At 37.7% G+C, this 14368-nt stretch overlaps 1 protein-coding gene across 1 annotated transcript; it reads left to right on the forward strand.

The window, feature by feature from the left end:
- The first annotated feature begins 537 nt into the window (after positions 1–537).
- On the forward strand, positions 538–14368 carry C3H7orf57 (chromosome 3 C7orf57 homolog). The gene is made up of 6 exons (XM_068396552.1): positions 538–721; positions 1484–1592; positions 1719–1881; positions 7721–7821; positions 8864–9000; positions 14262–14368. Exons 1-6 carry the CDS (start codon positions 538–540, stop codon positions 14366–14368), a joined length of 801 nt encoding a protein of 266 aa, XP_068252653.1.

A 14368-nucleotide genomic window follows, 5' to 3' on the forward strand; every position in this document is an offset into this window, starting at 1 on the left:
ATATTTTGTTTTGCTCACTAGAAGTTGAGAAAGAAATGTATTGAGAGGTAGGGTGTTGGGTGCTTTTGTTTTTTTTTTATTTGGGGAGGTGGGTGGTTTGGGTGTTTTACAAATAAAGGTCTGCAAACGGACAAGTACTCGCTTTGCTTTTGTTAATGGATGAGGAGGAAAGGAAGCCAAAGGCTTATGTGTTTCCCGCTGTCTTCTGAGCCTCTTGCTGTTCTTGGTGTCCTTGGAAATAGTTTTCTGCATGAAGATGCACAATCCCCTGTATTAGAGCACTTTACGTGAAAACTTGAATGCTGTTTTAAAACTGAAACCAGAGTATTCCCTTCTTGCATCCCATCCTGTAGAAATTGTGTGTACTACATCTCCCAGAATAAGCAAGCCTGGTCTTCTGTCTCCAAGCTGAAATGCATCATGTCACTCAAGTATCAGGTGGGCTCGATTTGTTAGTTGCTTGAAAAAATGGATGCTAGCAGTTAACTTTTACCATAAATATTTTTCTTCTCTGTTATCGCAGGACAGTAATACCACATGCCACTGAAACGACCAGAGAAGTTGGCAACCTCGAAGAGCACCCTTCCTGCAACATCTCAGATTCCGGGTCTTGGTGACCTTGCAAAAGCTCCCCATGAAGTGCCGTCTGGGAGCCGCAGGAAGTGGATCAAAGACACCGATTCAGCTTACATCAGGCTGGCAAAGCAAGGAGGCCGACCTGGTGAGCGTTTGTCTCGCTTGTTTGTTTTTCCTTTGTTTTGTTTGGCTTTGCTTGAGTGTGGTGGCAGAAAGTGCTTGTAGATACTACAGAAGAATCCTCTGGAGTTTTGAAATTAACCTATACAAAAAATGAGCGATTGAAAATGTGACATAAGAGGTCACCTAGTCAAGGCATCCTTGCAGTCTATTGTGTGTAAGTACCTTTTAGCAAAATGTGTAGTTTTGCACTGTATCTGATGTAAGTAGATAATAACGGTTTAGCTGCATTTGGGTGAGGTCTTTATGCTTGGGCTATATAAGTAGTAGTCTGGTGAAAATGATGTCACAAAAAAGCATCATCAGAAAACTTGGTAGAGGTTTATAAAGTGTTTTTTGTGATGATGTTCAGTTTGTTACAGTGCTGTACGTATTCTGTTCTTGTACCAAGGTGCTCCGTGGTTTTGTTACTTATCAAAGGAGGAAGCTTGAGGAACTTGAGCAGCTGACTTGCACATACGCTTAGAGCAGGGTGGCAAATTCAGAAATATGAATTAACAGACTCGTAGAAACATGTCAAAGCATTTAGAGCAAGATAAACAAGGTACAAGTGGAATGCAATGCTGCATGGTTCTGACTGTCTGTTTTATCAAGGGAGACAAATGCTCCTTACTGAACAAAGCAAGCATTTCTTCCAGATAAAACAGCAACCTGAAAACAAAGGTAATCCTTTTGCAACCAGGTAAGAAGTCGGAAAAGTAGTGGCTTTTGTTTTTTTTCTCGCAAGACCTACTGAAGCACTACACTCCTGTGACAATGAAGTCCTCTCCAGCAGCATATGCTGCACCTGACTGGTACTTTCACTGCTCCAATCCCCCAGCGATTGATAAGCCACGGTAAGTCTGCTGAGACCCTGCATAACTTCTTGGGTTCTCTCTTCACCTGGTTTTGTTTCAGAATACTTTTGTACCAAGTGCAAGATATGTATCCCTTATACAAACGTGTTAAATCTTTGCCTGCAGGAGCTATGTTTCCTCTCTACCAGATTATATGATTCACAGAGAGTTTAAGGCTGGTGACCATCATGGTAATAATCATGAAATAAGAAGAGGGCCTTTTGATTTTGATACGAAAAGTGTTTGGCAGCAGGATGCTGAGGACAAGGAAAACGCAGAGAAAACAAAGGTATGATGGATAGGCACTCTGTGACGATGCTTTGTTTGCAGAGCTTGTGAAGACACTTCTAGGTGGGCCTGTGGGTTCTTAGAGATGGGAAGCTGTAGTCAACCTGCATTTCTGTATTCCAGAAGCAATTTTTATATTGGAGTTAGAGAATGAGAAGAAAGCCATGTTTCTCTTAAGTGCCGCAGGTATAGCATATGAACCATAAGTGCAGTTTCCAGTCACATCGTATGGTGTGTATACGTAAGTGTGAACAAAAGCCAGTAGTTAGTTTCTATCTTCTTATGCTTTCTTTCCACTGCAATTCACTTTTGGTGAACAGAATTCTTTTTTTGTGATCTTGGTGGAGGAAGAAAGAAGGAGAAAGGAACAGAAGACTGTTCCAAAAAAGGGGTTTGTTCTAGTTTAAAATGCAAGAGAGTCCCCAAAGATACTGCACTGGCTGTCTTTGAATGGAAGATGTATCCGAGACAAAATAAGTATAGCACAAGTTATGCCCAAAACAAACCTTTCTGTGATGATCTTGGTGTTTTGTCCTGGAAACTTCTCTCCCATCCTCTCTCTTTCATCCTCCCTGCCCGTTTTAGATGCTGAAGCCTTGTATTTTTTTAATATCCTCTGTAATCTTGGTTGCCTCATTTACCATAGGTCTTTGGAGTATACATGGAAAGGTGTTTGATGGATGTGAACACCAGTACCTCTGTTCTTGAACAGAGGGGCAGATGTTGGACAATTTAGGGAAAAAATCCTTAGCCTTTGCTGAGACGAGTAACTAGTGCAAATTCAGAACAATGGCTTGTGTAGATGGGAATGCCTCATTTCCGAATAGGCTTGGGACTGTTTACTGAATCTCTCAAAACAGGCAAGCAAGCAACATATGCTTAAACTACTTTGCCTGATGCCTGTAGGTGAAGCTTTTTTCCAATCAGAGTTATGGCACTGAAAATAGAAACTTAGCCTGCCACAGAGCCTCTTAAAGGATTGAAATAGGAGGGAGAGGAAGTTCTGTCCCTTGCTCCCTTACTTAAGAACCAATTATCTTCAGTGCTCTGAGTCAAATTTAAGTTTGATAACAGTAAGTGTAATTCAAGTTCATGTGGTGACTGGTAAAGTGAGACTGAGGTCCATTTCTGTTTGCTCAAGACCCAGTTTCATTCAGTCATGTGAATGAAAATTTCCATGTGTTTTATCACCAAATACAAAGTGAATATATGTTATATATTCAGCTCATATTCCCAGTCTGTTGAGGCCCTGATATATAATTTACACTGCTGTTCTGGAAGCTGAAGTTGAGTTTTGTCTAAGGTACTAAATCTACCAAATCTTTTTCTTTAAGATTAAGTGCCTGAGAAGGCAGATTCTGTGTCTCTAGCTTTAGCTCTACCTCCACACCACCATCTCTGAAATGGTTGTCCTTCACAGTACCTACCTTGTACCCTGAAAAGCATCTTGAAACATCACATGGTGCTTCTTTCACAGCTATTTCTTGTATCTCCTCTTCTAGGAAGTTTCTATCCCATGCTTTAGGAGTACCTTCCTGAAGAGTCTTCAAGTGAGACAGTGGAACTAGCATTACAAAACAGTCTTTATTTTAGTTTTCTCACTATATATCTTGTATGTTAAAAACTAAGAGATGTATTCCAAAACACCACAGGCAAATTTCTAAGGAATATTCAATTTATTTATTTGACTACGTGATGATACTGCAGCAGCAAACTACCTCAGGTATTGAGACTGAACGTATTGAAAATATTTTTCAGTCCAGTCTGACTAAGCAGTTGTTCAGAAGAGAGATGCGTGATGCAATCATGGAGATAAATCCCAAAGAGCTCCCTCAGGTACAAGTGCAAAAACATTTTAACCTCTGAGGGTACCTGTTTTATTCAGTTTGGAAAACACTGTTCCCAAGTGGGCCCTTGCTCTGGAGCTTTAAGCCTTTATGCCACTTTGTTCTGAAGTGTTAGAATCTCTGCTGTTCCTTGTATTATGGTTGTCACTGCTCAGAGGAGGACTGGAGATCAGGGAGACCATTGCATGGTTCTCCATGCCTCAGGATGGATCCTGTAGTTCCTCCCTAATGCCCTAATCATGGGGATAATTCTCGTTCTGGGAATTTCGCAAAGCAGCAAAGATGTTTTAGCACATGAAGGATTTAGCCTTTGTGCTTATGGCAAAGTGATGGACTGCTAGCCCAGGTGGAAGCATCCTTTCGCCTATGCATCACGTGGACTAGCCGGGTTGGGTTGAAAATGCTATGACTTTAAGAAAGAGGCAGGCCTGTGTACGGGTGGGAGATCAGTTGGAGGTGGTATCAGGGTTAGCAGCATTAGGCAATCTTCATGCCACACCAGTAAGATTACTGCTTCATGTCTGAAGTCATCTCTTTCAGGCACTTGCCTGAAATGTATGTGTCTATGCATACATACATATATATGTATGTGCTGTAGCAAAAGGATTACTCATCTGAGGTCAGGATTTTACCTCAGAAAGAGATATGAAATGTAATCTAGAATTTATCCCTCGATCACAGGTGAGCCAGGATTTCATCTGAGGGCTTTTGGCTTTCCATGCTGGCAGCAAGTATCCATTGTTCTTCATATACCCACCAGGCACAATATATATAAAATTTTGTGTTTCTTGAATCTGAGACTCATAAATGTGTATGTATAATAAATTTAGGTAGTAATTTTTAGGGTATGTCATTGCCATATCTTCACAAAGGGAGAGAACACTTTGAACTGAGAACATGTGAAAAATGTCCTACATAGTTTGCTTTATCTGGGACTTGACGGCTGTTAAATAGAGGCTTGTCAAAGTGCAAATGCCTCCTCAGCTATAACCATTGGGGTGTAGTGGCACAAGGGTCCGCTTTTAATGCTGAATTTGCCCAGCAGAGTAACAAACAGCACCTGATGGGATTGCAGGTGCCCTCCAAAACCAAATTCTGATCTGTTCCCTTGCTCCTTTTGTCACTGGTTAGCTGGTTTGAAACACTAGGGAATGTTTTGATACCTGCGAGTTCTGCTAGCCTGTCTCCTTTAAGACCAAGAAAAGACAGACAACAGTTAGAACAGTGCGTCAGACTTGTTAGCAGCCTTCAAGTCTTTTCTCCTTGCCTTTCCTTTCCCTTTTTTTTCCTTGATTTTAGTTTCAACAGTTGGGCCTTTATCTCTAGACAAAATCTCTATAGGCTTCCCCCCTCCCCCTGCCCTTTAATTAACTCTTTAATTACTAGACTTCCTTTTCTAATGCTTCTCTTCAGTGCCAAGAGGAGAGTCTCATTTCTTTACATCTGCTATTTGTATATCCTGCTGTCCTGGTTTTGTTGGGATTTTGTTTCAGTTTGTGGCCAACCATGGTGATCAGGCCATTAGCAGATAAATCCAGGGCAGCTGACCCAGGCTGGCCCACAGGTGTATTCTATATCATTAACAATCAAGTTCACTATAAAAGGGAGGGCTTGCTAGGAAGAGGTGGGGCTGTCTTTGCTCCCATCTTTTCCAGTATCTGTCCCCTCCCCTCCCCCTCATTGCTGATGATTGGTATTCCTGGACAACCTCCTTCAATTCTGTAGCTAAGTATAATTTTGTGTGTTTTGTGTTAGAATTTATATTGGATTTTTTATTTTATTAAATCTGTTTAATTTTAACCCACGAGTCTCTCTCTTTTTTCCCCAATTTCCTTCCTCAGCTGGGGAAGGGACATTGGGTGAGAGAAAACCTGCTATTGTTTAGCCCTGGGTGTGGGCTAAACAAAGACACCTGCCTATCAAATCAGGTTTTGTTTCTGTGTTGCCCTGTGTGCCATCATGCCTTCAATATGTGACAAAAGTTACCTGAGATTGATGATTTCTACTTATCTAATTAAATTGATTTTGTCAGTTGAAACCGTAGGTGTCCTGGATCTGAAACTTCCATGGTGTGTCAGACCTGAAATGGTACAGTTTGATAGACAGAAAACAGCACTATCATTTTTTTTTTGCACAATAGGATACCAATTTTGAAATGTAAAGCACAAATGGGCTGCTCCAACAGAGAATACTGTTAATGGATTTGAAAAGCAGTTCTAAGCAGCTAATGCTTTTTTAACCTCCAGGTTGGACAACAGACCCCCTCTTCATCCAACTTCACTGCCTCCGACACCATGCTGTTGCTAGTATCATCTCTTCTTCTTTGACAAGTGCCTCAGTTTTTCATCTCATTAAGCTTTAACATAACATCAATCAGGCTGAAATCTAGTAGCCTGTCTACTTATTTGTTACCAGATTCTGGACTTTTTCTTCTGGTGAAACTCTGACTCCACTGAAGTCTGTAGGGATTTCACCACTGACTTAAGTTGGTTTGCATTGACATCCTCTTTTGGAATCAGTAGAACTGTCTGTCCTAGGCTTCACTCCCAGGTCATTCAGGTCTGCTTTTAGTGACTTCTTAATTAGTTCACTGATTAGATGTATTCAAATGCTATTATGCTTTTCTTCGCTCTTTCCATTCTAAATGTGCATGGGCTCCGTGAGAAGTCCATGGTGCGTTTACATCTATTTTGGAATCTTCTCGTGGATGTTTTCGTTGGAGTTGTAGTGTCTGCAATCCAAGTGCATCTGCTGATGACGCATCTAATTTTTGCACTTTTTAGTTTTTCGCTCTGTTAACAGTATTGCAGTAGGTATGTCCACATAGGTGAAAAGTATCTTTACTTTTGAATTTACAGAGCAATACAATTCACTTCTAGTTACCCTGTCCTGTTTTTTTTAAATAACCTGCAAGTAGTATCTCTTATCCTATGGGGTGCTCTCCTGTGTTGCATGTTTAAAAGAGAAAATGATCAAATAATATGTAGATTCTAATTAAAAGGATACATTAGTATAACACAAAAACTTTGTTAATAAGCTTTGAAAATTTTGTGCTGTCTTCAGGACTCTCTTTCCCCTCTTCATGCAATGAAGGAAGCTGTAAATAGTCTTTAAAGACATTTTGTTTTTTCTTTAACCTCAAAGTTTCTTACCAGCTATTAGTGAAAGATATCTGGGGGTTGTTTGGGATATTTCATTTAATTCTTTTATTTGAGAAGGAAGTAAGTTGGCCCTTCAGCAGCTGTTGATTTTGATTGAAGTTAAACAGCTTTAATATGTGTTGCTAATGTTTCTCTGTTACTTTCTGTTTTTTCACCTTCCAGTCCTAGGGTTTGTGATGTCATTTCACTGGCTTTCTAGGTCTTGTCTTATCTTTCTGTCTTTCAGTCAATACTGAGTTTCTTTACCTGTCATTAGCAAGTGAAAGATGATAAAAGTAAAGTACACTTTTCTGCTGTAGGCTTCCCCCAATATATCTGTATTTGTTAGAATTTTAAACCCTTAATTAATGTACCACAACTGTTTTCTTACTATATGGGATGTTTTATGCTTTTTAGAAAAAAAAAAATGTAGTAATTACACTGGAAATTAATTTCTGTTCCCACTGACTTTAGTAAGACTGGTATGTTTTCATACACTGCACACAGAGAAATGAGCCAAGATGAGAGGTTGCAATGGGTAAGTTTGAATTTGAAGCTTAACTTGGGGTCGAAGTGTACTGTGAGGGAAAAGCTTGTGGAGCGCACATTTTATTACTGATGTACTGAACAAACAGCTGGTCTCATTTAGAATAACTAAGGTGCTGCTTTATCTTTTGCTGTTCCTTTATTACTCCTCTACTCTTACTTAAGGAAATAATATAGATAAGATAGTAAAATTTGAAGACATTGAGGGCCTTTAATATAACCTTCACTTTTAAAGGTTATATTATCATATAATCTTCTTGGTTATTTTTATCATAACTCCTTTTAAGTTAAGATTTCTCTAACACAGGTAAAGCTCCCAGCCATAAACCCTAAATATCCAAGCAGAATGCTGAATGTTTCTACAGACAAGGAATTTAGCAGGAAAAATAAGCTTTCCTTCCCCCCTATGTAAGTAGCACGCTTATGAAATTCATTGAACTCCTAAGCCTGCAACTATTTGTGCATGCAAGCAATATTACTGCTCGTGAAACTGCAGAGGTTAGTGGATATGTGTATGGACTTGTGGATCCTTACTGCTGCTAAGCTTGCTATCATGTGTGATACTAAAATAGTTTTACAAACAACTAAAATAATAGCACTTTAACTTGTATAGGAAAGCTATTCAGTATAACTTTGCTTTAGGAAAACTAAGCATACAGTTGCACGTCTTCATGTAGCACACTTTTATTGTATTCTAAATTGTCTGGGTTTTTTTCTCAATACCAGTGAACAGATGCAAACTATAATGTACATTGTTAGTTCTGTAAGCATAGATTACAGAGGCACAAGTAGGACTACCATTTTAAGAAAACACATAAGCTGTAGGCTATGGAAGGTCAGGCACAGAAAAAATACTGTAATGAACACCTGGAAGATAATAGTCTTTTAAGCAAATGATTATGTCACCTGTGATGTGTTGTAATCACATAATCAGCTGTGTGCACAACTGAATTGTTTCTGCGTACTTTGTGTTAAAAATTTATTACACAGTCATCAGTAATCCCAGTATGTTTTAGAAATATGTTAATGATGCAGAATAAGTGATTAAACTGTCTAATGGGCTTATGAGCAAATCTGTGACAAAATTTCACCTTCGTGCAGCGCAGAATGAATATTGTCAGCCTTTTTTACTTACACATTCTTTGTGTGATTTCCCTTTTTCGTCTGTAAGACCAGAACTGTGTAAGTATTATACATGTTAAGTTCCAGTAAAATGGATGGCTCTTCTCATGTAAAATTACACAGGTGTAGTTGTGTGCTTTGTTTTTTTGTGTTTGTGTGGTTTTTTTTTTTCCTTAGATGATTACATGTAGAACACATGCTTAGTTACTTAGAAATAAATTATGTTATAATGCTATTGCCCTTTCTGTGCAAAATAAAAATTTTCCCACCTAATACCCATTTTTGTTTACTTATGCTGTTGTTTTCCTTAATATATTTGGACTTACAGGCCTGCTCAGAGAAAAAGTGAAGCAGTAAACTTCAGCAAATTAATTAGTAATGGTTATGGGACTCACTGGTTTCAGCAGTGTACTGGATGGGAAAAAAAGATTCAAGAAACATCAGAAAACAGCGAGCAGTCCAAAGGTAAAATTATTGAAAGCTGTTTCTTTTAAAGTGAGTGGGGATCTCAAGGTAATAGCAGAGGGTAGCCTGAATAATTGGTGTGGCTCTTTTTGAATATGGTGAGACTTAACTGAATTAGTATGCTTAGCTTACAATACCCTATGACCAGCTAAAGAAAAGAGTGCTCCTGTTTGTAGTCAGCAAAGGCAGGGGCTTTCATGGATTTTTTTCATCTTTACAACTGCAGAAATATGCTCTGTTCTGATCCCAGGGCTTCTGTGTGACGTTGTTTCTGTAAAATGCTGTAGAGACACAGCTGTCCTCCTGCCTAAATTTAAACAGACTGTAAAATATTTGTTGCCTATGTGTTGTGAATAGTCTTTAGACCCTAATATTTTTCTGAAAACTTCTGCGACAAATGTCGTTGATACTTGTGTTTAAGAAATAGATTGCTGTTCATAAAATTTTGTCAAAATAAATATATGCACATCGTTGAAGACAGTGGAGTTGCAACAGTTTTATTAGAGAGAAAAAAAGTTATCCAATGTTTACCTATGGTTTTAAACCTTATTTTGTCATGCACAATGGTAATAGCTATGAAATGCATCACTTGAAAACACTTAGATATAAAGGTTAAAGGGTGGAAAATTCCCCTTTCTTCTGTCAAAGACCTTTTTCTTAGACTTTTTACAGTGGCTTGGTAACCGTGGTGGGTATATCAGTTTTCTATAGCAATGTTTTAAAGTGCTGTTGAACAAACACACTGCAAGCTCCAGATTTTTTTTTTTCCAGTGAATGCTTGTGTATACACTGGGAATTGCCATGACTCCCTTGACCTTGATATATCAATGTGGGGAAGTCTTAGAGGCCAGTTAATTTAGTTTCTGTGACAATTTAGCACTTCATGAATTCACTTTTGTGTCTTTCATTAATATATCTACAGTAATATTTTTGTGTGTGTGTGCAGAACCTCTTCCTCCAGGTGAGTATCGGAAGAAAAAAGGCAAACAGTAACACAAAAATTCTAGTTTATTGTTCAGAAGAGAAACTGCTATAAAAGTAAGAGATGAAGCCAGATCTCAGTCTGGACCTGAAAGAGTGTGCATAACCTGAGAAGCCACTCTTCAAAGTAACTTAAGTATCCAAACTCTGATCATGCAGAGGATGCTGCCTTGGGAGGTGCAATGACCTAACAGTTCAACCATGGAGCCTAAAAGTGCTCTTCCTTAGCTTGAAAGAAAACCTTGAATAATCAATCCCCTTTTGTCTTCAGATTCTATTTACTTTGTTATGCACTGACATTTTTCTTTTTCATTGCTGTGAGTAAAATTAAAAGATTTGGGATTTTGGAAACCTCAAATTCATTCATTTGGTGATAGTTGATTTCTTTAATGTGAAATGTGCCTCTAATGGGACATTTGGGTTATAAAACAAGCTGAAGATTTTTCAGAGTAATCATGATATTGGTTTGGTTATACCACTTAGGCATAGAAAACAAAATGATGCGTATACTGTAAAGGCTGCTGAAAAGTCAGTATGCTGCATAGTTTGATATAGAGATACATCTTACTTGTGAGATGCTTTTCTTTCAGAAATTCTTAGGTAATGTGATACCTGCTTAAGTAACATGATATTGCCCTCCTTTGTCAATCATAGCTGTTCTGATTGAGATTGATTCTGTGTCTCAATGTAAAAGGAGATTTTTTTTTTTTTTAATGCTCTTAACAGTATGGTTTCATCCAGACATGTACCTTGATTCAGTTTTGACCTTGTCCTTTCAATTCTTGCAGATATGCACTGAAGGTAGTGCTTGTATTTTCCTCGCGCTTGGGTACTTCTGTCTTCTCATCCAAAGCAATTGGCAGCATGAGCACCTTGCAGCTCCCTTTTGAGATGCAGCATTCTCTGTTCTCTCTTGCACAGAATAAGTCCAAGACACATCAGACGGGGGATATAACCTATTCCGTATGTAAATCTATTATCCATTTGTGTTGGGTTATAGGTTTGCATCAGACTGCAGACTTTGTAGGTTGCTTGTCTATCTTGTTAGTTAAAAATTAAAAGTACTGGAATTTGTATGCATGTTGACGTGAGAGAAACTGAAAATTTTAGTTGACCTTTTTATTCTTATAATTGAAGTTATCCTAAGAACTTTAATCTTTTTTTTTATTGCAGATTCAGAGCCATCACAGTCTGAATCAGCACCTGCAAGCAATGAGTCAAAGCCACTGTTTCAGGGATGTAGTAAGTAACTTAAAAGACTGTTGGGGAAAATAAAGCCTTATATGGCTTATATAGTCCACTGTTTACATGTTTGTTAGATCACTTTTTATAGTTGAACTCATCCCTGATTGAGAAGTTAATTTGGTTTGTAATATGGATGAACTTCATTGTGCTTGATTACAGCAAATCTTAAAGAACAGGCAACAGCTGTCAGTGCATATTCCTAGACTTTTTCTTAATATAATAAATAAAATAAAGCAAAACTGAAGTTCTCTCCTACACTAGACTAGTGTTCCTATGCTGTTGTCAAATAGGGTTACCGTATTGCTGCTGATTTGACTAGACACGGGCATGATATCGATGTGTCCAAACCGGCAAGTTTCTTTATTTAACTACAGTTATACTCATGACCTATGTCATGGAAAAAAAAGTGAAAGTGAAGGGGAACTGTGCAGTATGGGATGAAGTGTAAATAGAAAGAACTGAACTGGTTATGGATACTTGTAGTAAAAAAGTCAAACGTTCACTTGAAAGATGGCTTCTCAGTCTCAAAAGCACATTTATAGACCAGGTATTCAGCTTTCTAGGACAATTCTGTTACTATGCCTGCTGCACAAGAACTAGTTGATCAGTCATAGTGTTCAGCCACATAATTAAATCAAGACCTGGTGGCATTTCCTGTTATAGTCTTGTTACATAAAAGATGAATCATTGGATGACAGTGCTGTGGACTAAGCTATATATGATGTCTACACTTGCAGCTGTTAAATAAAAATTTAATTTATCCTGAAGTTTTGACTGAAAAAAAATATTATATGCTAGATGTCTGTGTTTATTCACACCAGCAAAATAGTTTGTACTTTGAAATAGCAATGTGTATAAATTATTTTAATATTTTGAAAAAGTTAGATACACTGATACTTTAACACTTCTCTTTTATCTACATGAATTAGAATATATCCCTGAAATATTATGAATAATTAAATATTTATTATACAGCCTGTTAGAAAGTGGATGCAATTTCAATACAGTATTTTTTGCTAATACTATGAAAAGTGAAGTTTTTTTATAGGTAAAATGGTAACTTTTAGTTTCCTTTTCAGAGTGCGCTCTACATTGTACACCTTTGAATCCAAGAGCTGAAGATTTTAAAATGTGTTACTGAATATACATTTCTTTGAACAGAATGTATAGAGGATTTGGTTTAACAGTGCTTTTCTTTAGAACTTTGTTATGAAAATTGATTGGAAATAGGTAAACCTATTGCTAATCTGAACCCCCAAAATTTTCAGTGAAAGTTTTTCAAAGTTTTGCTGTTGATCTTGTTAGACCCAGCATCTGAGTCCATCTTTGCTGTTTATTCTAACCAACAATTCAACTAAGTTGTATTTACAAAAATAAAAGTTGTACAGTTATTGGTTAGTCAGCAGGTTTTCCAAATAGAAAAAAAGCTTTAACTGAGAGGGAGGGAGAAAAATTACTACCTTGTATCTGTTTTCACCTACAATTTGTATTGTGGATTATGTTTAGATACATTGAAACCGTTAATTTTGCTGTGAAAGCAGAGCTTTTGGTGAAATCTACTTTTCTAGGATAGAGTACCAGGGCTGCCGAGAGCTGGAGCTCATAGTGTTAAAACCTGACCAATTGAAAAACTGTCACATGTCATTATAGAGAGGCGCTAAAGAATAGGCTTGTGTGAAGAAATTGTGTATGTATAACAGGCAAATTGTTGATACCCTTGGGATTTCAACTATAAAATTTTACACCTAATGCAGTAATCACCAGTAACGGCATGATGTTCTCCAAAAAGTAAGTACCGTAGCAGAATTATTCAGTCACATGAACATGCCTTATCTGGGAATTCAGCTATCTTTATTTGATAGAGTCTTCGGATAAGGTTATAATTTTTATTTTTAATGTCTGTAAAAAAAGTGTAATAGAGGGCTGAGTGTGTGCCCACCAATGGTCAACTGTAACTGTAAAATAAGTTCTGTGTATGGACAGAACTTTGTAGCATACTTTAAGGAGATAACTATCAGTAATAGTACTACTTTTCAGTCCCACTTTGACCTTCTGACCCTTGTTGTCATAGGAGAAACTTCTTTTGCAAATGCTATTTGCAATTACATGCTTTACTGGCCAAAACGTAAAAGAAAGGGGAAATAGGAGATGATGATTAAACTGTGGAGTTAAGTTGCTTAAAGATAAGGGAGCCATGCCTCTTTTTTTGATGCTCATAAGTTGAGTTAGAAGGTGTTTTGTTCTTAAGCTTTTTTTTGTAGAAAGTTTTCTGAAAAGTGTTTAATACAAAATTACTGAAAAAGTTGGGGACAGTAATGGCATGACCAAAAAATAAAAACAAAACCAGCATGGGTATTTAAAAGTATTTATAAATTTATAGATTGCCTGTTCACGTAGACTTGAAGGTGCTTGCTGTGCCTCAAAATCTGTTCCATAAAACAAGAATTTCTGTGTGGCTGCAATACAGCTGACCTGCAGTCAAGAATTCTAATCATTCTTTTCTATATGATGGTCTCTTTTTCATTAATATCTGTACAAAGTTTCCTGAAGTAACTTTATTACTTTGAGTTGTTTGATGACTAAGTCCTCTTTACTTTTGAACACTTTTCCCTCAGTACTGAAATTCTTGTCCAAAACTGTCACAGGCAGTTTTTAAGCAATTAAGAGGCAGAGACAGAAAGACAACTGAGATCCTAACTTGGTCACTCAGCACTGTTACTTTGCTTTACTGTAGCTGTGTTCTTAAAGTGTTCATAGTGCTGGTTTTCAGAAAGTGTACACCATATCCTATGTTAAATATTGTTTCTTTTTACCTTGGTCACCATCAGGTAACATGGGCATGACATTGCTCAAATTCTTAAAAGTTTGCCAACGTGCCATTAATTGTATACTCAGCTTTCCTTAGTTAAGCCAAGGAGATGTTTGATCTGCACTGTTGGTCAACTGATTCTTCCTGGATCACAGTCTGAATACCATGAGTTAGAATATTAACAGCCTGAATTGCTGCCTCAGACTAAGATTTCTCTTTATAAGAGTGGGCAGAGAACCCTGGAATTTGTGTTTGTGCATGCAGAATAATGGAGAGCTGCAGCAGAAACATAACTTACCAGCTCTCAAGGGACATCAAATCAAAGTAGTGTAA

Source organism: Nyctibius grandis, chromosome 3, assembly GCF_013368605.1.
Source record: "Nyctibius grandis isolate bNycGra1 chromosome 3, bNycGra1.pri, whole genome shotgun sequence".
NCBI lineage: Eukaryota > Metazoa > Chordata > Aves > Nyctibiiformes > Nyctibiidae > Nyctibius > Nyctibius grandis.

Excerpts from the sequence above, each read along its gene's own strand:
- C3H7orf57 (XM_068396552.1), top strand. The coding sequence starts at position 538 with ATGCCACTGAAACGACCAGAGAAGTTGGCAACCTCGAAGAGCACCCTT. Across the intron at positions 722-1,483 it reads AAAGCAAGGAGGCCGACCTG|ACCTACTGAAGCACTACACT; the intron begins GTGAGCGTTTGT and ends TTTTCTCGCAAG. Across the intron at positions 7,822-8,863 it reads AAGCTTTCCTTCCCCCCTAT|GCCTGCTCAGAGAAAAAGTG; the intron begins GTAAGTAGCACG and ends TTGGACTTACAG.